This window comes from Mus musculus, chromosome 2, assembly GCF_000001635.26.
Source record: "Mus musculus strain C57BL/6J chromosome 2, GRCm38.p6 C57BL/6J".
Taxonomy (NCBI): Eukaryota; Metazoa; Chordata; class Mammalia; order Rodentia; family Muridae; genus Mus; species Mus musculus.
In genome coordinates, this window is record NC_000068.7 from 75,806,443 (window position 1) to 75,834,010 (window position 27,568).

The window sequence follows — 27,568 nt, forward strand, 5'->3', positions numbered from 1 at the left end:
AATGCAGCAGCCAAGAACTGTGAGATAGCTCTCTCTACAAGGAAGGCAAAGGAATGGAATGGAATTATCTGAAATCGGTGAGTATTAAGCTAGGTGTATATATAACTTAGGTACTTGGGGGATAATCTTGATTTAAAAAGATTGCCAAGATCTGGAGCAATTAGACTTGCCTGAGAGTATTACAAAGGATGTGTTAGGAAGAGGACTCCAGCAGGGGTGTGCAGAGTGATTGAAACCACAGGGACTGGGGAAGGCTATGCTGAGCAGGAACAGGGAGGCTGGAATAGAGCAGAAGCCAAAGCACACACGGAAGGCTTTCGGGTTTGTACGTGAGAACAGGGAACACTAGTAGACTTAGTAGATTTGGGGAACTTGACTGTTTGTTGATGCAGTCAATCTAAGACTATATTGAGAATAATGTTTAAGTAGTTACTGTTCAGAAATTCTGATTGTAAATGGGAAGAATGTATTCTAGAAATGAGTTACATTCTGATGTCAAGGCCCAAGTGAGAGGAACAGGGACTGGCTTTAGAACTCAAGGAATGTGGCCCACCATTTAGCACAATCATGATGGGCGTGCCTCCGTGTGGCTTCCATGTAGAAAAATCTTAGGGAACAATTTGAAGTCCAGAAAGGCACACTCTTAATTATTTAGCTGGGGATGTTTTAAAGTCAAGGAACAAGAACAACAGTAGCCTGACCAGCACTAAATGACGTACCTCTCTTGAAAAAGCTGGGCTGACAATCAAGGCAATGGTTAATGTCTTATACCTATTTGTGCCCTTGGCTTCCTGGTATAATTAATAAAAAATTGTTGATGAGTAGATGTGCACACTGAGGATTCACAATAGAAATGATTTTTTATATAAAAGTTTAGATTTGTGATTCTCTTGATCTTTTATGAGATTACTTTTAAAAATAAATAATAGAATAATCGATCCTTTTTTTTTTTTTTTTTTTTTTTGTAACCACAAATTGCAGTAAGAGCAACTGGCTGAGAACATTCCCTTGGTTGCTTAAGCTTTGTTACTCTATAACAAGTGGCTTAGTTATGAACATACATGGGTTCTTGGGAATAACGTGTCCTGTATCTGTATTATGTAAAACATTCACTCGTGTAAAAGGTACTAGGGAATATACTAGGTTTTTGGTTTTTTTTTTTAAGTAATCTTTTACTAGAAGAAAAATAGAATATTACCACACTGTGATTTTTTTGTACTGCTTGAAAGGCTTTGTTTTGCTGGGATACGTGAACCGTGGAAGCAAAAATAAAGTTACTGGAGCTTTGCTCCACTCACCAAATTTAAGTATGCGAATGTATGTGGTTGGAGCTTTCTGGAGCCTTGCTTCATCCACCAAGTGTGTATAGGTATGTATATAGGTAAAAAACTGGACTTAGACACACATTGATTTGGTAAGTCTGCAGACAATTGCTGATTCCTCTATACATTCCAGGCCGTCTTTGCTAAACACCAAGCAGGCTAAATCATGAAAATGTAGAGACAGACATTCATGATTTCTCATGATGAGTTTTTCCTTTTGCAACCCATGAATACCAACTGCCGTTTGCTGCAGGACTTCTGTAGTCAAGGGAGAGAAAATAGAACATGTGATGGTGCATACCTTTAATCCCAGCACTCAGGAGGCAGAGGCAGAGGCAGATGGTTCTCTGTGAGTTCAATCAAGGCCTGCCTGGTCTACAGAGTGAGTTCCAGGACAGTCAGGGCTATACAAAGAAGCTCTGTCTCAAAACAAACAGATAAACAATAACATAAAAAGATTTCTTGTGTCTTTAAAACATGGTCCCCGCTTCTTCCCGGCCAGACGGCGGGACAGACGGCTGGGTGTGCAGCGACCTCGAACCCGTGAGCCAGAAAGCAGAGCTTCTGCGTCCCAGGGACTCCAGCACACCACCATGGCGGATTCTGAGCGTCTCTCGGCCCCCGGCTGCTGGTTAGCCTGTACCAGCTTCTCGAGCACCAAAAAGGGAATTCTCCTGTTTGCTGAGATTATACTGTGCCTGGTGATTTTGATTTGCTTCAGTGCATCTACAACATCGGCCTACTCCTCCCTGTCGGTGATTGAGATGATCTGCTGCTGTCTTACTTGTCTTCTACACGTGTGACCTGCACTCCAAGATATCATTCATCAACTGGCCTTGGACTGACTTCTTCAGATCCCTCATAGCAACCATCCTGTACCTGATCACCTCCATTGTTGTCCTTGTAGAAGGAAGAGGCAGCTCCAGAGTTGTTGCTGGGATACTGGGCTTACTTGCTACGTTGCTCTTTGGCTACGATGCATACATCACCTTCCCTCTAAAGCAGCAAAGACATACAGCAGCCCCCACTGACCCCACTGATGGCCCATGATCGTCTTTCAGCTGTCTCTGCTACCTCTCAATAGCTCCTCCATCAAAAACTTTCCTCCTGTTGGGCGGTGGTGGTGCTCGCCTTTCCTCCAAGCTCTCAGGAGGCAGAGGCAGGTGGATCCCTGTGAGTTTGAGGCCAGGGCTACACAGTGAGATCCTGTCTCTAAAACAATTCCTTCTCCGGTTTCCACAACACTCCAGCCAATTCTTTGACCCCATTAAAAGTGCTTATGGTACAAGAGATTGAACCTAGAGCCGTGTGCATACTAGGCAAGTATTCTCCACTGAGCTACATCCCTGTAAAAGTGCCTTTATTCGGAGTTTTGTCTTCCAGCCTGCCAATCAACCCATCTGGGTGTGGCCACCTTTATGGGTGTGCCTAGATTCCCCTTTGCTCTGCAGTACCAGCAGCCGACATCAGTTCTGCTTGAACCATATCCCCACATAAGCTACAAAATGAGTGACCCAGTACAAATAACCTTTTTCTCTGTGTGGGGTGAGCTGTGAAGGGCTAAATAAACAATAAAAATAATGTTTAAGTCTAAAAAAAAAAAAAAAACATGGTCCCCACCTGTCTTGCCTTGGGCTTGGGACACCTGGCTGCTGTGGCATGGTCAGTGACAAGGAGGTCCCCACAGGTCCTCAGGCTGTGCCTATGGCAGTGGAGAAGGTTAAAAGGAAAGTCAGGAGGCATCCGGAGCCCTGCTGACCAACACAACACAGGGTGCAGGCTGGGAAAGAGGCCCAGAGACCTGCCTTCTGCAGCATAGCATGGGCCGGCTGGAGACACCCAGAGTTCCACCTGCCACCATGCCCAGCAATGCAGCAGGAGGAAGGCATCCAGAGACCTTCGGACTGCCAAGCCACACTGCGCTGGTGGGCAAAGATGCCCAGAGACACTTACCTGCCAGTGCAAGGCTCAGGTGGGCTGTAGACACACATGCCATCATTCTATGCACTGTGGGAGGCTGAAGACAGCCAAAAACCCATCATCTACCATGTCACGTGTGTGGGCTGGAGACACCCAGAGACGTACTTACTACCACTGTGTATGGACAGAGAGGGTCACCCATAGGCCTGTCTAAAGCAGGAACCACTAGTGTGTAAGTGAGTGGTGGACAGATGAGAGACAGAGAGAGAGAGAGAGAGAGAGAGAGAGAGAGAGAGAGAGAGAGAGAGAGAGAACAGTCTTGTGAAGGGCGATGGAACTAAAGACTTGAGGGTGGAGAGGAATAGCCTGTTGTGAGTAGCCAGTCCCACTGCTTGAGGCCATGATGAAGTCCTGGCCAGTGCTATTGCTGAGGGCCATGTCTGCATCTGTGGCTATGCAGGGCAGAGATTGGTGTTGATAGGCTCATATTACCACTAGAGACCTTGGGGACGTCCCTGGTCTGGGCAGCCCCCCTGGGGTCATGTGGATGACCATGGGCTACGTAAAACTAGCCCCACCCTCACTAATTGCAGCCCTTTGGAGAGCTGACCCCACCTCACACCTGCAGCAGTTCTCACCTGGCCCAGGGGCTGGGTGAGTCAGCCTGGGGGTGTGAGTGCAGGAGAGCTGGCCCCACCACTTGTCTGCTCTGAGGTGGAGTGGGTGAGGGGGTGATGTCCTCCTTCCCTCACCCCTTGCTTGTCACCTGCAGTGGTCAGGAGAGTGGGAGAGCTGTCCCTGCCCCTGACTGGAAAGAGAGCAAACCTGCACCCCACCTGGGCAGCTGGCCCTGGTGGAGGAGGCACTGGTGAGCCAGGCTAGAACAGCGCTGGAGCGCTTGCTCTGGCTGTACAGATAAGGGAGAGCTGGTGGGCTAACCAGCTCGGCTCCCACTCAGATCCCGATCCAGGGCTCTGAGCTGGTCCACCACAAAGTCTATATCATCTGTTGGAGCATGCGTAATGGCTGGTCCCAATGATCCAGCACTGCAGGATCTCCATGACACTGCAACAACAGGATAGCCTGGAGGAGTCCCAGTGAGGTTCCAATAGTGATGGTGTCACAGAAGCCAGAGACCTAAAACCAGACCAGTGACTCATTGCAAGGAACGTTTGCAAGTGAAGATGTGCAGACAGAGGGATATACTGTGGGACACACTGACACACTGCAGCTTCCACAATGAAGAGTTTTCTATGCTTTGTTTTATTGTTGTTTTTTTATTTGGGGTGTGGAGAGATTGTAAGGGCAGAGGGTGGATACGAAGGGATGGAGAGATGAGTGGGGCTGGGGTGCTCATAAAGAATCAATAAAAAATTAAAAACAGACAAACAAACAAACCCCACCATAGTCCCCAGCTGGTAGCGCTATTTTGAAAGACTGGAACCTTTGGGGCGGGAGTCATATCTGGTGGAGATGGACTCCTGGTGGCAGGCCATTATATAGTATATAGTATATAGTATATAGTATATAGTATATAGTATATAGTATATAGTATATAAATTATATTATATTACATATTACATATCATATATTCTATTCTATAGTCTATATTCTATATTCTAAAGAGGGTTATTATAGCCAACCCCACTTCTGGCCTGAGCAACTTCAGTTTTCGGACATAATGAGATATAAACAAGCTGCCCCAGAGGCCGTGCCTTCCCCATAATGGTGGGCTATGTGTCCTGAGTCACGAGCCAAAATAAATGTGTCCTCCCTCGAGTGGCTTCTCTTAGGTACTTTTGAATCCAAGAAAAATAACCAAACACATGTACCATTTTGAATCCTTTTTCTGTGATTCCCCCAAAGTGTGAATTTCAGTTGGTGTTAGTCAACCTTTGTATCATTGTGATGTTGACCTACGGGAGGAGACGCATTTTATGGCTCCTGGCCTGAGGGGTTGCAGCTGATGGTCTCTCTCTCTCTCTCTCTCTCTCTCTCTCTCTCTCTCTCTCTCTCTCACACACACACACACACACACACACACACTCCGCTGCTGGGGACCTCTGGTGAGATCCTCATGGTGTCAAGATCATGTGACACAACAATGTTCCTTACCGCATGTTTCCTAGGAAGCAGAAAGAAGGGGCAAGGGACAAGGACTCTCCCTGGGGTGCACCCTGGTGGCCCACTTCCCCCCCCTCAGGCCCTGCCTCCCGCACTTTCATTACCTCTCAACTCTGCATGCTGATTTTTGGAGGTATCAGTTGATTAAGCTATTGGTGGAGACAGAAACCTTATGATCCAGTCACTTCCCCAAGGTCCCAGGTCTGAACGTTGCTTTCCGTGGGAACCAGTCCCTCAGTACACAGCCTCTTGTGGGTCTGTCTAGCACCCAGACCATAGCGAGCACGCATTTCCACTATGGGCCCCATCTATGAAAACAGTGAACGTATGTGTGGATGGTGTAGGTAGTCAGCTTTCTGGGCCTACATTTAAAAATAAAGATCATTGGTTAGATTTTTCTTTCTAGACATTATAAAAAGGCTTTATTACACTGATTTAGCTTAGCATCATCTCCACATGCCAAGAACGTCTGCCGTGTTCTCTATCTAGGACCTTAAAAAAAAAGATAATTATACCCCAACTTGACCGCTTTTGGTTACCATTTATAGGGGACCGTTCAGTGACCACTGTCCTTCGGAGGTTCTGCCCTTGGCCATTCATATACTGAGCATCTGCAGCACAAGGCTTTCTAATATAAGCCAATGTACTCACGTACGTATATGTTAGTGTCATGGTGGGAACACATCTGCTACTCCCAGAAGAACTGGCATCCTACAACATTCGCCCTGGGAGATAGTAATCTAGTCAGGCATCCAAAGGGGGCAGGCTTCCTCTCCTTCCATTAGAAAGTTCTAGAAAGTTCAGTATGCTCTCCGGTCTTCTGGGAAACAGTCACCTGTGCTTGGGATGTGGTTCACCTCTCAGCTGGGTACCAGAAGTACAATTGCCAAATTCCTCTGTGTGTGTGTGTGTTGACCCCTGGGAGGGTGTAAAATGACTCTTTCCCAGAGGTCAAATATCAGAGATTCTGCATATTAAATATTTACATTACAATTCATAACATTAGCAAATTTACAGTTACAAAGTAGCAAGAAAATAATCTTATGGGGTTACCACAACATGAGGCACTGTGTTAAAAGGTTGCAGCATTAGGGAGTTTGGGAACCACTGCTTTTAGAGGTTATATTGGAGGGTTTTGAGGGTGCATACCTGAAATCCTAGCGCTCAGGTAGTGGGAGAAGGAGGGTCATGAATTCAAGGCCAACCCCTCTGAGCTGTCCCCACAAGCCATAAAGGGCCTGGTGACATGCCTCAGTGGGTAAGCGTGCTTGCCACGAAGTCTGGTGACCTGAGCCTAGTACTCACATGATAGAAGGAGAGAACAGACTTTCACGAGTTCTCTCCGGACTTCTACACAGGCCTGTGGCATGTACACAGGGACACACACACAAACGTGCACAGTCTATTGTTAAAAAAAAAATTAAATAACTTTTAAAAAGTAGCAGCAGATCTGATCTACCAGTTGGTACTTTATGGAGGATTAGTTATATTATTACTTTAAATGCTTTTGTGCATCAAAATGAAGACAAATTGTAGCTTCCTTTTTTAAAAAAAAGATTTATTTATTATTATTCATTAGTACACTGTAGCTGTCTTCAGATGCACCAGAAGAGGGTGTCAGATTTCATTATGGGTGGTTGTGAGCCACCATGTGGTTGCTGGGATTTGAAGTCTGGACCTTCGGAAGAGCAGACAATGCTCTTAACCGCTGAGCCATCTTGCCAGCCCAAATTGTAGCTTCCTTAATAGTCTTTCTAGCATTAAGTATTAGATGTATCCTCTTACTATTTTTTCCTTAGGAAGTTTTATCTTCCAAGTTATAAACAGAATTTTTTTTTTATTTTCAAAAAATTTTGCTAATAAATTTAATTAAAATTTAAATTAATTCAGAAGCACAAAATAATAATAATAATAATAATAATAATAATAAAGTAGAATGACAAATGGACAAACGACAGCATATGTTCAGAAGTACTTTTATAACATGAGGCCCATGTCTGGACTTGCTGTCCTGATTCCGGGTTCCCAAGGCTGAGATGACAAGCCAGCTCCACAGAGCCTGAGGACCTTCTGTTAACTCAGAGCAGCATTTTAACTTGCGTTATTTCGTTGACAGTAACATTAAGCCAAAAGGCGAACAAGGTTGAAGAGCTCTACTTACAAAGTAAATAAGCTAAATTCAAAGTTCCAAATGTGAAAGTGAGTTTCACATGATGTAGAAAGCACCCCCACTCCCTCCCCTGCCCCCCTCCCCAGATCACAGACATGTGCCACCGTGCCTGGGTTTGCAGAGCTGATTGTTCAACTGAACTGAGGACTTCGTGTACGTTAGTCAAACACTCTACCATACATGTCCCGCCCTTAGTTGTTTGTTTCAAGATTTATTTTTATTTTTTGTGCGGTTATTTTGCCTGCGTGTACGCCTGCACATTGTGTGCATGCAGTGCCTGCATAGGCAGAAGAGGGCGTCACATCTCCTGGAGGCAGAGTTACCGATAGCTGTGAGCTGCCACGTGTGTGCTGAGGACCTCTGGAAGAGCAGCCAGTGCTCTAAACTGCTGAGCCATCTCTCCAGCCTGTAGTTTTAGCCAAGGCTTTAAAATTAGGAGAAGGAGGTTATTCAGGCCTGTGAGTCATGCACCATGATTAACCACGTTTACTAATTAAATATACATAGCATTCATTTGTATACTACTGGAGTTTTGTTCTAAACTTCATCAAGATCAATTACTTACCATACCAAATTATTTTATATAAAATTTTAGATTAAACAGTTTCTGCCTAGAACCCATTAAAAAGGATTACCTTGTACATGGTCAATTGCGTTATTTCTCCCGCCTGCTCAAGAATGTGTGTGAGATTTCCCTTTTGCCTAGTTAGATTGTGTAAGCTGAGGGATGTTTTTCTGTTGGCCTTGTATTTACTCTAGATTCTTACATCTTCCTTATTTAGCTTTCTCTTATTTTATTCCTATAAAACAAAGACCAGCCTTCACGTTACTCAAAGGTAAACTGGCTTGATACCAATTCTTCTTTTGATTACCTTCATTACTATAGCTTTAACTGTTTGTCTTTGCGACGCCTCGGCCACTTGCCACCACCAAACGTCAAATTTATTACAGTCCTTTTACTTACGGATGTACTGTCTCCTGTCCTGTATGTGTTACCACACGAGAGCAGCTGTCAGACTTCAATGTTCACCAAAGTGATCTGGGCTAGTTCTTTGAACACAGAGTTTGATTTAGTGGATCTGGGATGAAGCCGGAGAACTAACACTTCCTCCTGTGTGTGAACACCTGTGTAAGCACGCGTGTGGCCAGATGCTGCCCCTGGGTGGTCTCAATCGTTCTTCACTTTATTTTTTTTTTTTTTTTTGAGAGATGGCGTCATCTCACTGATGGTAGCCCTTACTGATGTGACTAGCCTCACTGGTTGGTCAGTGAGTCTCGGGAGTCCTCCTGTCTCGCTGAGATTTCAGGTACTACCTCTGAAGCTGCCTTGTGAATGGATATCGGGGAGCTGAGCTCAGGCCACGGCAAGTTCTTAAAGACAAAGACACCTGTCCTGCCCCAGCAGAATTTATGATTCAAACAAATTCCTAGAACTGCCGACGCTTCCTTCTGCTCCACTCGTCGTCTTCAGGCAACAAGTCTTGGGGAACTTTTAAAATAGTACCGACATTGGGGTTCTGCTATCCAGATATTCGAATGTAATAGGTATTAGGTATGGCCTTGTTATTTGAAAATATTTCCCTTGCTTTTCAACCAGTATTAGAAAAATTAGATAAAACAACAAAACAAAGCAGTCAGTGTCAGCATGCCTCTGCCCTGCCTCCCAGCCCCTTCTTACCTCTTCCTGAGCGTTCTTCCCTCTGGCGACTGTGATAGCTCATCCGGTACAGGGCCTCCTTGCCAAGCCGGACTTACTTGAGTTTGACCCCTGGGACTCACTGGGCCCTGTACGGTAGAGAACTGGCTGCTGAAGTTTGCCTCTGAGTTCCACGGTGTTGTTTTCTGACTTTCAGATGCAGCATAGCAACCACCCCTCACGCACCCTTAGAAATACAACGCATGGGATTTTAAATTGTGTTTTAAAAACTTCTTCTTGTTTACACTTTATTTATTCAGAACCTCGAATGGGAAAGGCATTGTGCAAAAATCAAGGAACTGGGGTGATAAAGGTAAGGGTCTCTTCTTTAGGAATTTACTGTAGCGCAGAGAAGAGACACATGTGTCCACGTAAGCAGATGCAATATAATAAACTGTAAAGCCCACATGAGCCATGTGTTTGAAAAAAAAAAAACGAGCCAGATGACATATTATTAAAAATACCAAAAGAAGAAGAGATGTACGGCTGAGGAGGCATAATGGGGGAGTGCTCTCTACATAATGCAGTGCTGGGATGAACTTTTTATATTAGAGTGCAGTACAGGAAAATCTTGAAAGGCACTTTGGGGCCAAATCCCAACAGACAATGGTAAAAGCATCGGATGGTGTTTTGTTTTGTTCCTTACATCAATAGAGCAATGATGTGCGCAGAGAAGCGCTATGGGATTCGGTACGGCAGGAACTGGTAGGATGGATTGGAAGAGAAAAACATTTAAGAACCTTCTTTTGATACCAGAGAGACCTCCCTGAACTCTGAGTAATTATAACACTGAGGCTTTGAATGAAAAGGGAAAGGGTTTTACTGGGATGATGGCATTTGATGTCATAATCTGTAGGGGTATTTTAAAATATTAATTTTAAACATCTTTGGGAACCCCTGGAGTCAACCTGCCTTTGGCTAGAACTTGGATGGAAAGACACATAGCTTGTTCTAGATGTAGACTGTTCCATTTGACCTTCCCTGGGCCCTATTTTTAGGTGCCCCCATGCTCTCAGGAGATCTCTGTTTTGGCCCATCAAAATCTGCGGTTAAGAAACTGTCCCACGTCAAACATTTATTTTCTGGTGAGATATAGCCCAGCGGCGGCGGTATTTGAGGCTGCTATTATATGTTTACACAAAATGAGATTTATTTCCCACCCTCCTATCTCTGCCCTCTCGCTGACATATCCCAACCATACAGAACAAACATCTATCTGTAGCTAAAGCCAAGCCAGTCTGTGGGAGTTCTTCAAAGATAAACACAGGAGAAAGAAATTGGACCCACAGCTATGATCAGCAGCAATGTCTTTCCCTGGGGGAAAAAAAAACCTGTCTGTACATTAACTTAGAAAGAAAACCATCATTTGGTATATAGACATAATAAGCCACAAATAATGAGTCAGAAGAGAGATGACGTTGTTCCTAGTTAATTCTTATAGGATTAAGAAATTATGTTTTATCTTTGCTGGGAATAAGTGTTTTATTAAAAAAAAAACTAAACAAAACACAACTCCTTTGAAGAGATACCAATGAATTATCCTGACAAGAAGAAAATAGCTGACAACACTAATTCCATATGTTCTGATAACATCAAAGGGACTCAGAAAAGTCCAGAATTTTGGGCCACTGAGAGTGCTGTTGGCTTGGGAGGAGGTATGATTGATAGCGACTATTACACTCAGAAGGAATGGTCATATGCATCAAACTCTCCCCACTAAACAGAATCAATTTGTTATCCCATTGATTGTAGAAATGAATGATTAAATCTCTCTTTTAGCAATAAATGAAATCGCTATGGACAATTCCTCCCTCAGTAGCTGTTATGAAATTAAAGAGAAGCCACTCACTCACCTGGCCCCTTTCTTCCTTCTTGGGCCTCAGCAATCATTCTTCAGTTTGCGTAATTAACCACGTTTCTGGCTACTGCTGAGCCTGGGTCTGTTTTGATGAGATGATATCTACTTGTCAAAAGATTGTGCTTTATTATCACAACCGGATCAATATCCCTGATGATGGGGTTCTCTCGGTAGGCTGGACGTTATCTACTCTTTGAAGACTCACCCACATCAATTACTGTAAAGTTATTGTATTGAGGTAGGAAGCAAGAGCAGATTTGCTCAGTGCTGATGTCTTGCATTTTCAAAGCATGGTGGGAAACCTAAAAATAACCTTTCAAAATCATGAGTAGTGGGGGCCGGAGAGATGGCTCAGTGGTTGAAAGCAGTAGTTTCTCTTCCAGAGGACCCGATTCAGTTCTCAGAACCAACATGATAGCTCACAAATATAATCCCAGTCCCAGGAGACCAGGTTGGCTTCAAACTCACAGAGATCTGCCTGCCCTCTGCCCCTGAGTGTTGAGATTAAAGATGTGTGCCATACATATCCGATTATTTTTTTTTTAACTTGAAATTTTAGGTTTGTTGCTGTCAGAAACCTTATGCTGTATTTCTCTTCTGTGCCATCACAGTTCCTTGATCAGGGTGGTCAAATTTCTAAGTCAACCCAGAGCTGAAGTAGAGCAGCTGTGTCAAGGCAGACAGGGGTGGGGTTAGAAGCCAGGAGCTTGGCTTGGGCAAGGCACACAGAACTCCATCTGAGAATGATACGGGGGAAACAGAATTTAGTAGCCACTGCTACTGCTGTTTTCTATAACTAAGCCTCTGAATGTTTGATAGTGCATCTCTGTTCTTGAACATAGAGATTTGTAGCATTAACACCCCCCCCCTTTTTTTATTTCTCTTCAGAACTCTTTTCATACATGTTATCTCTAGTGCTTTGAGGTGTTATTATTTTCTTTTCATCCTCTATGTGGTCGCCAGCCTCTAAAACGTAATTGGCAACCCATACTTCCTGGTGTTCACAGCCTTTGTTATTTTGTTCTACAGTGTATGATCTATAGGATTAATCAGGATGGTGTCCTGTCACTTCCTGTACCAGATTACAGATGAGGCATGTTCTATCATGGACACTCTCACTCGGGTTCGTTCTTAACTGCCTTTCCTCGCTCATTTCTCTCTGTCCAATCACTTTATGGGAAAACACCAGCCTTGTCCTTGAGACACTCAGGCAGCCTCTGCAGAGACCCTTGTAGCAAGGGTAGTTGTGGGTTGGCTCAGTGTGGCTGCAACTTCTTAAGAGATTGTGTGAATCAGCCCCGGCCCCCTAGTTACTCCTGTCTCCATCAGCCCCCAAAACGAATCTTAAGAAACGGTTGTCAAATGTGGCAATCCTTCTGCTGTTTGAAGCAGCCACGTTTTGCAGGACTTTGTTAGCCAATGTATACAACTGTAATGAAACATGAAATACTGTCTTTCTGGTTAGGATGAAGAAATACCTTTCTTCTTTTTCTGTAGGCGTCGGTTGCTCGCAGTGCTTTGTCAAGATGTTTTGCCAAACTGTGGATAGTAGTTGGTCAGATATCTTTGTTCTCTCACAGAGTTTAATGTTTAAGGGGAAGTCATGCTTTTTCACCTTAGTTCATTCCTGGATCTGACCTTGGAATCAACACAACTGATAGTGGTTAAATAGTAAGTAGAATATGTGTGTGTGTGTATATATATACACACACACACACACACACATATATAAATGTATATATAAAACACTTTTTTTCATCTCTTACAAAAACTTGGGAAGGCATTAGTCCCTATAATACTGAAGAAACATGGCATTAAAGTTAATGACTAGTCCATGCCACAAAATGGATCCTTTTATATTGCTGGGGTGGCACCAGTAACAGATTTGATATCTAAGTAATAGGATTTGCCAAGCACAGGGACATTTTACTCCTTTACCCTTGATAATCTTTTCTAGATTTTTCACAATAGGAATTGATTTTAAAATCGCAATAAAAATACGGGCTAGATGGAAAATTCAAGTATAATCATAAATTATTGTGTGTGTGTGTGTGTACCTATGGAGGTTAGGGAGGGACTTGTGGGAGTTCTCTCCACCACATGAGTCCTAGGTACGGAACTAAGGTCATTCAGCTTGGTGGCAGATGACTGACAAAGCCATCTCGCCTGCCTCGTAGATCCTAGATATAATTCTTAAAGTTTGAAATATATACAAAAGAGGTATATGCATCCCTATGCTCATATACTCAGAACCCCACTTTTACATGGCCAGCCTTGTTTTATTCACTTCTATAATCCATTTATGTTCCATGCATTCCTCTTGCATTGGCTTAACCATATGCCAGTCCCAATCATCATATTCTTCCATAGGACAAGGTATTATTTGTGTGTGTGCATATGCAGCGTGTATAGTGTGTATGAGGAATGTAAGTGTGGGCACACATGCCATGGCCCATGTGTGGGGGTCAGATGCGAACCTCTGGTGCATGTCTTTGCCATCTTCCCTATTTAAGTGATCTCTTATTGATCACTACTGTGCACGCTCTGCACATAGGTGGCCCATGAGCTTCTAGAGATGGTGCTTCTATATGGTAAGTGCTTTTATCTACTGAGCCATATCTCTAGCCCCAGTAAAGTAATCTTAATAATCTTATCATGAGGTTAGAAAGGGAAGCCAGACCTGTCTTTTCATTGATTGGCCCCAAGGAGATGTGACTTAGCTGAAATACATTTATATTTTAGGTAAGTTACATAACTGGCTATCAACCTGTATTTTATTATATGGCTTTTCTCTAAGATAAAACTTAGTTTTCCCTGAGTGAGGTAACACATTCACAAAGGAACTCACACAATTTGTACTCACTGATAAGTGGATATTAGCCCAAAACCTAGGATACCCAAGATATAAGATACAATTTGCTAAACACATGAAACTCAAGAAGAATGAAGACTGAAGTGTGGACACTATGCCCCTCCTTAGAATTGGGAACAAAACACCCATGGAAGGAGTTACAGAGACAAAGTTTGGAGCTGAGACGAAAGGATGGACCACGTAGAGACTGCCATATCCAGGGATCCACCCCAGAATCAGCTTCCAAACGCTGACACCATTGCATACACTAGCAAGATTTTATCGAAAGGACCCAGATGTAGCTGTCTCTTGTGAGACTATGCCGGGGCCTAGCAAACACAGAAGTGGATGCTCACAGTCAGCTAATGGATGGATCACAGGGCTCCCAATGGAGGAGCTAGAGAAAGTACCCAAGGAGCTAAAGGGATCTGCAACCCTATAGGTGGATCAACATTATGAACTAACCAGTACCCCGGAGCTCTTGACTCTAGCTGCATATGTATCAAAAGATGGCCTAGTTGGCCATCACTGGAAAGAGAGGCCCATTGGACACGCAAACTGTATATGCCCCAGTACAGGGGAACGCCAGGGCCAAAAAAAAATGGGAAATGAGTGGGTAGGGAAGTGGGGGGGAAGGTATGGGGGACTTTTGGGATAGCATTGGAAATGTAATTGAGGAAAATATGTAATAAAAAAATCCTGGACTCTTAATAAATAGAAATAATTTTAAAGGAAAACAAAAAAACAAAACAAAAAACAAAACAAAACAAAACAAAAAAACCTTAGTTTTCCAACTTTTTTTTCCTCACAGTAACATCATGAATTTATATTCTGAAATCTGGATTGGAAAGTAAGGGCAAAACTATCCCGGGCATTTTAAGATCGGATAGATTGATCCAAGCCACTGAATGATGGTGTTGTCTTTAGAAAGTTATGGTCGCCTTTTGCTTCCCACCACTGCAAAGGCAGACTGAGGTGCAAATATGCAAGGTCAGTGGGTCGCCATTCCGACTGGGCCGACTTTCCTGAAGACTGTGCCCTGCTGGGTTGGAGTAGACCCAGCACTCCTTTATTCACAGAGCATCCCTTCGCTCTTCTAAGCCCAGGCCTCTTCATTGTCCCTCAACATCTGGCATCATGCTCTTCCAGGTGGTGTCTGGCTTCTCTGTCGGAAGCATCTTGATGTTCACCTTCCACCAACCTGTCCCCTGCTCTCAGGAGGTTCATCCTGTGACCCTCCTACCACAGGCAACCTTCCCTAACTTCAGCGTGGTTACGTGGATGAGTTCTCCCTCCCCAGGGCCAAACAGTGTTTATTCAATGTAAAGTAACCCCAGCTCCAAGGAGGAAGAAAGTTCCAAGAATAATAGGGAATAATATAAATACACACCCACATATTCACACCCACATATTCACACCCACCCACACACCCACACACCCGCACACACACAATGTCCAAACTGCAACAGTGATAAACAACCAGTTCTTCTCCAGTCCAAATAACAGCTGATAGGACCTCATAGTTTGGAAATGGGGCTCCAGGATGGGTCTTGATAGTAGCATCTTTGCCCTTCCATGCCCCGACCTTGCTGGAGGGTCGGAGGGAGTGGGGTGGGATGCCTAGAGGGTGGCTGGCAACTCTGCCATTCTGCCACAGTGTTTACTGGCTCCAACTTCATACATATTCTCTTCTGTGGACTGTGTCCTGTTTGTTCGTCACGGGTACACAGCCACGGCTAGCCTGTAGCACGTGGGCTGCGTCCTTGGCTGCTCTTCTGCCAGTGAGATGGCTATATTTGTCCCTGGAGTCATTGGCAAAGTTCACCTCCACGGGTCGCTTCTGGGCTGCCTCCTCCTCCTGTTTCCGAGCCAGCTCGTTCCACTTCTCCTCAACCTTTTTGGATTTCGTCTCCATGATCGTCAGAGCATAGCTCTTCAGCTGATGGTGCAAACTCCTCTTTGAAGATTATGGCATAGGGACAGTTTCTTCATGTGTCCACTGTCTAGTATGAAATCAGACACCTTCCCTTTGTCATCTTTTTATATAACTCTACTTTTTGTTTTCTGTCTTGTGACAGCCAGCCCTAACCTAATGACATTACTGCCTGCTCTATCCTAGTCAGTTATTGACAATTCTCTCAGGATGCTCAGGCCCGAGTAATAATTTACACACACTTATACCTCCCTCCCCACAACACACCCATAGGCCTTGGCTGAAGAAACTTAATATGGTACTAGGCATCCCTCAAGGGCCCTAGACCTTTGCTGTAAATGCCTGTGAGATCCTAGAGGCCTGCAGGTGAGATGAGAATGGGAAAATGGTGTTCCTGCTGTGAGGTATTTAACTGCTGCAGCAGTCTTGGGTTTACAGTTTCTTCTAGCTTGCTGTCCAGCCTTGCGCCTACTAGTCATCCAGGCTGGGTGGCTTCTCCATGGAGGTCCGTGGTTCAAGTTTTAAAACGTGTATGTACTCACCAAAACGGAGCATTAGAGATAGTTTGGATCAAAATTTCTGTTATGTGAATTAAAATTTCCTCTTTGACACAGCATACATACAAATCGGAATATTTACTTTTTACCCAGCAGATTCAGCATTTCTATTGAAGAAAACCCGTGTGATGATAGGCCATGGCAATTGAATGCCTTAAAGCAGAGATAAAAATTTGGTATTCAACACTTTCAAACTCTCCAGTATTTGTATAAAAGATGCCAGACCAAGGATACTCAAGACCATACTCAGAATACTTTGTGGTACAACTTGTTGGCATCCCAACGCGCACTCTCATATTCTTGTCTGGCAGTCTGGCTCTCTATGGTCCCTTCTATGCTGGACTCTATTTGGGGACAGATGCAAATCAGGGTTTCCTGCCGTGGCTTCTCCTAGAGAGACTTTCTAGCCTTGGTCCTTGCTCTTCCCAGACACTGTCACTTGGCTCACTGTACTGATTCTTTGCTTCACTGACCTCAGTTGAAAAACAGAAAAGAAAATGATGAGTCTATCAGGAAGAAGAAGAAGAAGAGGAAGAGGAAGAGGAAGAGGAAGAGGAAGACGAAGAAGAAGAAGAAGAAGAAGAAGAAGAAGAAGAAGAAGAAGAAGAAGAAGAAGAAGAAGAAGAAGAAGAAGAAGAAGAAGAAGAAGAAAGCAACAGGTGTTAAAAATGAGGATAGAAATGAAGACCATGAAGAAACCAGCATGTATCTTTGGTTAAAACAAACAAACAAACAAACAAAACAACAAATGTAGAATGTCAATATTTTTTAAAATACATTTCGAAAGCAGATGCTTGCTCTGCTCTGACTCTGGGGATCAGACTCTGAGGCCGAGTGCGGATACTGCCCAGGTCACTTCCAACGAGGATTTAAACAGCGTTCACATCTGAGCTTGGAAGGGTGTGGTTGTTTGTGGCTGGAGTAGTTACACTGAAGGGAAAACTTCTTAGACTTTGTGAGGGTAAATGTAAGAGGGACCCGAGGGGCATGTGTACCCCAGTACATGTGTACCCCAGTATGCTCACAGAAGCTTTCTTACAGCACAGCCGGAGTCTGTGGAGAGCAAAGTCAGCTTCCGTTTTAGGAAGGAAAAGGCAGGAAGTGGTGAGTAAGCAGGTGGCCAGTTTGTTAGAACTAAGAAGGCTGATTACTTCCCTCTGCAAATTCTCCCGAATATAGACTAAGAATTTCTCAGAGTCTGTAGGCTTAAAGCATGGAACATCTCTGTGGGATCTCGGGCATTACAGGTTCCTGGAGAGCAATGACTTGTTACAGCTTGGCTCTCTGTGTTAGTGCTGTCCTAGCTCACAAGGAACTGCCTCACCTCTTTGAAAGGAGGTTTTTAATCAATAGGAAAAACAATTTCCACTGGCATTAGGAGCACATCGACCCGTCTTTGAGAATATCACTTGTCCCTGGTACTTGAATGTTGTTGGCCACAACACACTTCAGAAGAAGAGAGTCCAGCGACCCGGAAGGATGAAGGTCAAATGCTGGGATCTGTGAATAAGGGACTAGCGAGACATGCTGTCTATAGCAGTAGAAACTACTTTAGTAGTAACTGATCTCTTTAACTAGTTACCACGGATCTAAATGCAGCAGTAAAAAGAACTTTATGAGTCTATAAAGTGGGAGAGAGTCTGATCATACAAGCAAACAAATCCTACTTTATCACAAAAGTCACACTGAGTTCAGCTGCCCCACAATAATGTTTCTGGTTATCCATGGACTGGGTCTCAAAATTTGTAGGAATAAGTTTCAAAATTTGATTATGTGAAATTGAAAAATCCTCCATGTATCAATCAAAATATATTATGCCATTATGCCTTAAATATTTTTGACAACTTTGTTTTATTAATAGTGTATATATTTTTTTTCCCTTTTTTTTTTTTTAATGGCAAAAAGAACACACAAAATTTGTTGCATGTCCGAGGCAGGGGAGAATTAGACTCTTACATAGTATTTCTTGTGACAATATCATTAATTGCTTTTGGAATGCATTTTGTCTAGACTTTCTCAGTGAGTGCTTCACAGACAACTAAGTAAATATTTAGGGCTGTAGCCCTCAAGATGAGGTGTAGAAGCCCCCGTGAATTCTAGAAATCGTTTGAGGGGGTCAGCTGAGGCACTAGCCTTTTTAACTCTCATTCTCTCATGAGTGCAAAGGGAAGTTTCCCAGAGGACACAGGTCATGGGAGACCTCCTCAGAGAATTCAGAAGCAGACTTGGGAAGCTCATTAATCTTAGCTGTCCATTAAGTCAGTACTGGTAAGACTTATAGAAACACAAAAGGAAGGGACGTTCTTCTCAAGCTTTTATTCTGGAAAATAGACCTTATTTTATTTTCATGCTTCTTAGAGTATGTGTAAAGAAAAAGAAATATTCTGAATTCTTTTCAGTTTTAATTTCTTTCTTTTTAAAATTTTTTTCAAATTTATTTATTTAATGGATGAGTGCTCTGTTTCATATATATCTGCCTGCCTGAAGATGGAATCATATCCCCCTAGAGATGGTTGTGAGCCACCACGTGGTTGCTGGGAATTGAACTCATGACCTCTGGAAGAGCGGCCAGTGCTTTTAACCACTGAGTCATCTCACCAGCCCCAGTTTTAATTTCTTATATGGTATACAGAAAGGTACTTAGGAAGAAACAGCCTTCAGTAGAAAACTTGAGGTTTGTGCTGGTTAGGTTTTTTTGTTGTTGAGTTTTTATTTTTATTTTATTTTTATATTTTATTTTATTTTATTTTATTTTATTTTATTTTATTTTATTTTATTTTTGTCAACTTGACCCAAACTGGAGTCATTAAGGAAGAGATAACATCAGTGGAGGAACTGCCTGTATCAGATTAGCCTGTGGGTATGTCTGTCAAGCTTTTTCTTAGTGGTTGATTGATGTGGGAGAGCCAAGCTTAACTGTGGGAGGTGCCTTTCCAGGGCACATGGCCCTGAGGCAGATAAGAAAGCAAACTGATCAAATCACAGGAGCAAACCAGTAAGCAGGACTCTGTCTATAGTCTTGGCCTCAGCTCCTGCCTCCAGGTTTCAGCTTGAGTTCTTGCCCTGGCTTCTCTTGACGATGGACTTGCAAGACATAATAAGTCTTTTTCTTCCAAGTTACTTCTGATCACGGGGTATATCTTGACAATAGGAAGCAAACGAGGACAAGGGTCTCAACTGTTAAGAGTGACATACTTTATGAGAGTGGATACTTTATAAGGTGTCCCAGTGGTCAAAAAGTTTTAAGATATGAACGGTAAACATTGTGGCATTGGGAGTGTTTTATTACAACACATTTTGTACACTTCCTTTGGAACATACTTTATGACTTACAATCACACACTCCTGTACGTCCTTAGCAGAAATTTGTATATTCTCTTAGAGACATATATACAAATATTCACAATAATCTTAGTAGTATCAAACTGGAAGCACCTTACATATCCATTAGTTGTAGAACCAATTTCACACATGCAATCATATAAGCAATTGCATTGAAATAAAAGCAAAACAAAGCCAGGCAAAAGCCTCATGCCTGGTTGATAAGCACCATAAAGAACTCCAAGGGGGTGCTTATCATAAAACTCAGGACAGTGGCTACCTTGGCAAGTAGGTGGGTGAAGCAAGCAGAGAGTTCATAGGAAAACTTTCTCGTTTGCTAGTAATGTTTTTTGGCCTATGGGACAGTGCTTGGTGGTGCTTGGTTTGTGATAATTTGTGCTTCCATTCTCTGTATTATATTTCACAATATAGAAGGCACAAACGCCTCTCTTTCTATGCTCAGAGATACTGAGCATCCCTGAAGACCAGTAATGAAAATAAGCACAGAAAATAATTTGATATATGTTTCAGAAGTTAATCTTATTAGAATGTTCTAGTGCCTTCACTTAAAAGAAATGCTCTAATTCAAGGGCAGGAGCTCTCCTTCTTCCATGCATCAGGGTCTACCATTGTTTCTCTGTGTGTAAGTTTCTTTCTACTGGGTTCCAAGTTATCATTGAGGCTGGATGTCCCAGGACCCAAAGGAGTGGATTCCCCTGATATGGCTTTCCTAAATGTGAGGCTTTGTTTTCTGTGGTATCAGAAGCATCTCAGTGGACCAGGCTTCATGGGAAACACCCACTCCTCTTCGAAACATGAAATAAATTTCAGGTCACTATGCCTGGAACATTCTTCTGTAAGGGGATTTTGTAGTGGGAACTCATCATTGAGGTCACCTGCGTCCAGCACTGTCACAGTGTTTTTATTCTCCACATAGATCCTGGCTCTTAACTAACCTGATTGTGCCATATAGGAGACACTCTTGTGTGTCACAGCCCTTCATAGTAAATTATGTACATGTTTCACAACTGCTTGGCTACCTGTATATTTTCATGAGAGTATACGGTCTCAAGTACATGTTAAGTGGTTTTTCTACTGGCTCATCAGTTTAGTTACATCAAGGTTTGAATCATCCAGGATAAAGATTGTATTACTCTACTGGTGTTAAATAATTTATAAATTTGGCCAGAGTTGACAAGTTGAGGCGTGTCTAGACTTTAACTTGAACAAGAATAAACTTTATTTTCTCTTAAAGCATGCTGGTAGTATTACGTTGAACGTTCCCAGTCAGGTTGTAACAGCTCATCTGAAAACGGATCTGAGGACCCTGCAGCTTGCAGAGCATTTTAGTAAAACACACGGGTATAAAGAGACATGAGAGGTGGTATTTCAGCATTACTCTCGGGACAGAGAGTAATTACTTGGGCAGGTTGTGGGAAACGCTATGATGTCAAACATACGAACCTCAGATGATCTCAGTAATTAACTGGTCCTCTTGTCCCTTTTTGTCACTCCTGGTCTGATGAAAATGCCGATGGCTTGTGCCCGGATGAGCACAGTCGTTTCAGAAGCAATGGTAAACCTGTGTTTCTTTGTAAACGTTTCAGGGGTAGCCTGGATAGCCAAGCTTCCCTCACGATGGATGGAGATGTAACACTTACTGACCTCGATGATCTTCTCAGCAGCCTTGCAGCTTCCACGCAGTCCTTCTGCAGTAGTCGCGTAACTTTGGAAACAGCTCTTCTACAGAGCCTTGTTTAGGAGAAAGTGGCTCTGGGCCGATAAGGTGACTGCTTAACAGAGAAGGGCCTTGCCTTCAAACCAAAAGACCTGGGTTTGATTCCCAGACCCCACATGGAAAAAGGAGAAAACCAACACCCACAAGTTGAACCCAATTGCCACAGGAGTACACACACAATAAAATATAATAAACATTTTTTAAGGGTAAAAAATGATTTCTAAGAAAGGTGGTAACTTCTGTGGGACTGGAATTCTTACTACAACTCCCATTCTTCCCATTCTCTGGACATCTTCCAAGTGCACACTATATGACAGGAACTTTTTATGGTTAGAAGCAAGGTGGCTTACAAAGGTCTATCTGGTCTACAACGTGCCACAAGGTGTATTGATTTGTCTACATCTTTACATATAGCATTTGGGGGGTTGATACACATATCCAGCATTAGGTCCGTATGCAAAAACACAAGTGTTTTTCCAGATACCCTTGACTATAGTACAGGGAAAGTAGGGTTCACATTTCTTGGCATAATTACATTACCTGTCTGTGCCTGTACTATCCAATATGGTTGCCACGAGGCACAGCGTGACAATTTAAATGTAAATGAACTGAAATGTAAAAACTCAAAGCTAGACTTTAGTGATACCTGCCTATAACCCCATATTTTAGGAGGTAGAGGACGAAGAATTGGGAGTTGAGGGTCATCCTTGACTACACAGCAAGTTTGAGGCTAGCCTGGGCTACATGAGAATCTGTCTCAACAAAACAACCCAGGACACACACACACACACACACAAATCCCACCTACACCCTCATAAATCCTCTATGGTGTCATACTAGTCACATTTTAAGGGTTGGAAACAGCGGTTTAGTTGTCAAGGATTGGCCAGAAACAGTTATAGAGCATTGCACTGTTAGGGGCACCCTCTCCAGAGACACCCCCACTCCGCAGCTTTCAGACAGCTGGCAAGCTCAAGCCTTGAGGGCAGAAGAGCTGCAAATGGGCCCCAAAGAAGCAGAAAATCTTATCTGAACAAAATTCCCTAGATGAAGGAAGCACTAGGCCATGCAACTGGGAACAGACAGCAACAGATTTTCTTCAAAGTTCCCCTCTGCAGAGATAGGGGAGGGGACCTGGCAGATTTAACAGTGAACTTTTAGAAACTTTTGGTTGGCTCGGGTTCTTCCTTTTTTTTCTATCGGGTTTGACAGCTCTCCCCGGATTGGTTTCATTTCCTTGTTTTATTTGCAAACCCAAATTCTGCCAGCCAGAGTCTAGCCGGTACCCTCTAAGTTCAGGCGGAAGCCCACAGAAGTCAGAGATTCCTGTTCTTCTCAAAGGAAGAGGCCTGAATGAAGACTTGAGGATCCAGTTCCCAGGCAGCTCACTCAGCAGACAAGAAAGAAAGACTACCTTTAGGAGTCAGTGGAGATGCTGGTCCCTGGCACCCAGGGCTTCTGCCCAGGCCAGGGAGCAAAGTCCACTCTGTCCTCAGGACTCAACCAATGGCTATAAGAAGTAGGGGTTGGGGGAGACTCATTCGTCCTCAGCCTCTGAGATACTGCAGCCGCAGACAGGAATTTACTCAAACAGCTGCTTCCAGCCTCCAAAAGCTGTAACACGCCCCAAGGTTGCCAAGTAGAGGTGGCACAGGCCTTTAATTCTAACATTGTAGGAGAGGCAGAGGCAGGGGGATCTTGTGAACTGGACGATATCCTCATCTCATCCTGACTTGTAGGTCAGCCAAAGCTAAGCCCTCAAGCCAAAGCAAGCAAGCAGGCAGGCAGGCAGGCAGGCAGGCAGGCAGGCAGGCAAGCAAGCAAGCAAGCAAGCAAGCAGGCAAGCAGAAGTCAAACAAAAACTCCAGACAAACCACAAAACATTTCCTGGAGCTTCCACGGCTCCCAGACAGCATCCTGCTGCAAACAAGAGTTCAAACCTATTTTATTTAAATCCTGTGTGGTGATATTCAAGCTGTTTTATCCTGCTTGAAGTTGATAATCACGAATTGGTAATAAAGTCCCTCCTGTTTGTACTCTTTGATGTCTGTGGATACCATCCTTGGAGGACGGTGACCAAGAATCAGGTTGAAGACAAGGTGGTCTCCACTGACCACCGCAGGACTATTGGAGGAGGCAACCAAACATGAGTTACTAACTACACCACTTTCATCTGTGGCTCTAGTCTTTTCCCTAGATTAAAAAATTCGAGCTCCTTATAAACTGAGTGTAAGTCTCAGTTACAACATGACTTTTGCCTTCACAAAGTCTTTGGCCCTTTTGGAGGAAGAGAAATGTGTACATAAAAATTAAATAAAGACATGCATCATAAATGAAGACCAGACATGCTTAGGAAGAAAATGCACACAGAGAAAAGTGAAGGTGAAGAACCAGCTGTACAGAGGCAAAACAGCAGTAAAAGAAACTGGGGTTGGTGGAACAAAATGGCGGCGAGGCCACTGGAACAAGGAAGCACAGAAGGAGGCAGGAGAGGACAGAGTTTCTGAGTCATTTAAGGAAGCACAGGCGGATGAATACGCTCTTGCAAGGTCAAAGGATAATCTGCACTAGAGGCGATAGAACATCAAGACTCAATAACTGATAAGTCTATTTTTCTCTGCAGCAACGTCACTGGTGATATCTGAATTTGCCGGATGAAGATAATGGAAGTAAAATATGAGGAAGTGGGAGAAATGTCTGGATGAATGGAGGGGACAGCGGTTAGGAAAAACCCTTAGCTCATTAATTCTTGGACCGAGTCACCTCCAACTTCTCTGGCGACTTTTACCAAGCCAATAGATATGAATGCATCGTTTTCTTCAGCTTGTGCAAGGCAGGATGGTCATTATGAACATGTGCACAGCACTGGAAGGCAAACTGAAGTTTACTTATTGATTTATTTTAAGTAAGACGCTACTTCTCTAGCAGAGAATGATGTCAAAGGATCTCTTTCTTCTGTTATGAAATGTTCAGGAATGCATATCTGTTCTCTTAGTCATGCATCCAGCCCCAGTCACACCCTGCAGGAGCAGGTTTGCCCTGGTGAGAGGATGGTCACCTAAACAGAGCTCTCATGGACTTAAAAGTCAGAAGAGCAAAGAGAATTCAACAGAGACCTTAGGTAGATGCACAAAATAGATGTTACTAGGCCTTTATAGCTTTTATATTATCTGGAAAAAAAATCAAGTATAAAAAGATGCTAAGCCACCCAACACCTTCCCTTCAAGGCTCAGGGATCGACACAGAAGAGGAGGAAAGATTCTAAGAGTCAGAGCTGATGGATGACTCCAAAGAAAGTGTCTTTTGTATACAACAGAACTAATTCACATACGAACTCACAGAAACTGTGACAGCACACAAAGGATGTACAGGGGATCAAGCCAGATGGAATCCTAGAGCTGAGAGGTTGAAGTGGACACAGCGTCCCACCATGAACCAAAAAGCTATCTGAAATTGGTACCCATCCGCACAAGAAAAGTACTTTTTGCCAGTGGAGTCTCACTAGGTATATTAACCACACTTCAGAGTGGGCCCCATGCCTAGGAGTTGTTGGCTAACACAAAACGAACTCAATGGTATTTTTGCAGATAACACTTTTTCACGTAAACAAACAAACCAAAAAACCAAAAAACCAAAAAAAAAAAAAAAAAAAAAAAACAACCATTAGATTGAAGGCTGTGGTTTTTATACAGCCTGTGGGCAAGACGGCTCAGTAGGTAAAGGTACTTGCCACGAAGTTTGATGACCCGAGTTTGATGCCCTGGATACACATGGTGGAAAGAGACAACTGGAAGTTGTCCTCTCACTTCCACATGAGTGCTGAACACAGTGCTAGACACCTAGAGACTGATGGGGCACTGGCTCTATCGCTTAAAGGATTGGTTTTGACCTAGGGGAAGTTCACCAGGTTTGGCTCCATTGCCAGATCAGCAGCACCACCGGCCCACTCACTATTCAGGCTCCTAGGCATCTGTTCCAGAAAATAGCCTCCGGGCGCTCGGGCCACATCCAAGATGCCACACCCATAGGTTTGGCAACTGCGGGTGTGCTGTGTAGTTTGGCTCTCCTCCTGCCCCTTTGGGCCAATCCGGGCTCCGCTGGAACTCACCTGCTCTGCAGGTACGCCAGGACGAGGCGTGGCGAGGCGCGGCGGCGGGCGTGGCCGAGGCGGGGAGGGGCGGGGCGAAGCTGCTGTGGGCGGGGACAGAGCCCGTTGAAGCTCCAGGCGCAAGGCCCCTGCCGCCAGTCGCCGCGGTGACTGCCGGGATGCGCCGCAGCGAATGGTCGCGCGGGGCGCCGCTCTGAGTGACCTTTCACCCGAGCCCAGCGGCCTCGGGCGGCGGCACAAGGCGGAAGCCATGGCGGAGGCGGCGGCGGGCGAGGCGGGCGCGAGCGAGCGGGACCCAGACGCGGGCCGCGCGCGCCGGCGGCTGCGGGTTCTGTCGGGCCATCTGCTGGGCCGGCCCCAGGAGGCTCCGAGTACCAATGAGTGCAAAGCGCGGAGAGCCGCGTCGGCGGCCGGGGCGTCGCCCGCCGCTACTCCTGCCGCACCAGAGTCGGGCACCATCCCCAAGAAGCGGTGAGTAGCGGCCCGGGATGGAGCTGGCGGCGGGAGGCCGTGAGCGGCCTGGGCTGTGGGAGAGGAGAGCACGGGAGTGGGCAGGGAGTTGGCAGGGTGGGCGGAAGGCATTCCGATCCCTGAGAGTACATCAGCTTGCGGGCTGGGAGTGGACCAGACACACCGGACTCTGTCGGGAAGGGGCGGCATGGCTTGGCCGGATTTTGGTGTCTCTTTTTGAAGGAAACACATTTCATGACCTAGTGGGAAAAGGGTTTAAGCGGATCCCCTCTTTTGGGTTTTGGAGGCTGGAAATTCATTCTCTATCTTGGAACGGGTAGCAGGAGGATTGTCTTAATCTACGACGAGGAGTTTTAAAATTGCACTAGATAATCAGATTTCTACGAATTCTCAAAAGCCTGGATGCTAGCAAGCTGGAGTGGGATGGTGGTACTCTGGGGAGAGGTGTGAGTGGTTTCTGTAGGGTAGGTTACCACTTCCTTGTGGTCATGGATTCTAACTTTAAGGGAGGAAACCAGTGAGTGAGTGAGTGAGATACAGTAGACTGCAAGCGTTAGTGACTTAAGACTTTGGTATTCCAGCTACTGATCCTTTAAGAAGCTAAAAGACAAGAGTCTGAATGAGGAATGTTTGTAAAACCTTAAGACCATTGGAGGAGAATCTCTGTCTCTGATGAAAGCTGTCGAGAGATGGTGTTTTCTGAGATGATCAGTTTGGAAAAACTTGGAGAATGAAAAAAAAAAAAGATTTTGCTAACTCGAATGTGTACTTTCAAAGTGCTGGAGATGGTGCTATTTCCATTACTTCTACGTTCCTAAGGTATTAGGTAGGTGCAGTAGTCTTCCATTTTACAGATGAAGAAATTAGAAGAAAAGGTTAAGAAGTGTGCTGCAGGTAGCAGGTACCTGTGTTACAGTTTACACATCAAAAGCAAATCAAATGGACTGCCTCATGAATTCAACCCATGTAATTAAGTTCTCACTGCATACACACTGTGCCAGAAATGCAGGGATTCTGAAATGTGCTCTTCCCTGTAGGGCACCAAAGTAATAATACAGTTTAAGAAATTTAGCTGATAATTGAAACTCATGGTCATTTAACCCTAGTTTTGAGTATATGTATTTGTTAGGATAAAGGCTTTTCTGAGCCAGGGGTTTCTGTGTAAATCTTGAAGTTTGTAATGAAAACAGCCCTGGAGGGGGAGAAAGCTCGTGGTAGACAAACAGAATGGTCACAGGTAAAGAGTGTGGGGGACTAGAGAACTACCGGACTCAGGTGTGGCAGAAGCTGTGAGAATGACAGGGATGCGGACGGAAAGAACATCTGAGTTACTTTTTAGAAAGGACACTGGAATGGAGATGAAGATTCGATTGGCAACTGTAATGGCTGGAAACAAACCTAGGTTTGAATTCCATTAGGCTGTTTTACCGTATAAACTTTCTGTCTCTCTCAGAGCTGTGTCCCCTCCCTCATTTTAAGAAAGATGTAGAACCAGATGT

The 27,568-nt window shown here is 44.2% G+C and overlaps 1 protein-coding gene, 2 long non-coding RNA genes and 1 pseudogene across 6 annotated transcripts in view; 2 read left to right on the forward strand and 2 right to left on the reverse strand.

Moving 5' to 3' along the window:
- Nucleotides 1-1,791: 1,791 nt before the first annotated feature.
- Gm13669 lies at nucleotides 1,792-2,409 on the forward strand (annotated as a pseudogene).
- A 196-nt stretch (nucleotides 2,410-2,605) lies between these two features.
- Nucleotides 2,606-6,382, reverse strand: Gm52517. The gene is made up of 2 exons (XR_003953859.1): nucleotides 5,471-6,382; nucleotides 2,606-3,024 (listed from the first exon to the last, which is right to left on the reverse strand). It is a non-coding gene; the product is annotated as a predicted gene, 52517 (long non-coding RNA).
- Nucleotides 6,383-7,575: 1,193 nt separating this feature from the next.
- Nucleotides 7,576-25,745, reverse strand: Gm34861. Of its 4 annotated transcripts, XR_866490.3 has the most exons (3): nucleotides 25,599-25,745; nucleotides 11,086-11,172; nucleotides 7,576-9,419 (listed from the first exon to the last, which is right to left on the reverse strand). It is a non-coding gene; the product is annotated as a predicted gene, 34861 (long non-coding RNA). The 4 variants fall into 4 exon arrangements; XR_866486.3 differs by lacking the exon at nucleotides 11,086-11,172; XR_866492.3 differs by lacking the exon at nucleotides 25,599-25,745 and having other exon boundaries at nucleotides 7,576-9,321; nucleotides 11,086-13,967.
- Agps (alkylglycerone phosphate synthase) overlaps nucleotides 25,735-27,568 on the forward strand; it is a 99,174-nt gene continuing 97,340 nt past the window's right edge. The window contains exon 1 of the mRNA NM_172666.3: nucleotides 25,735-26,069. Coding sequence (NP_766254.2) covers nucleotides 25,771-26,069 — 299 coding nt within the window. The 5' untranslated portion in view covers nucleotides 25,735-25,770. The remainder of the gene's footprint in view (nucleotides 26,070-27,568) is intronic.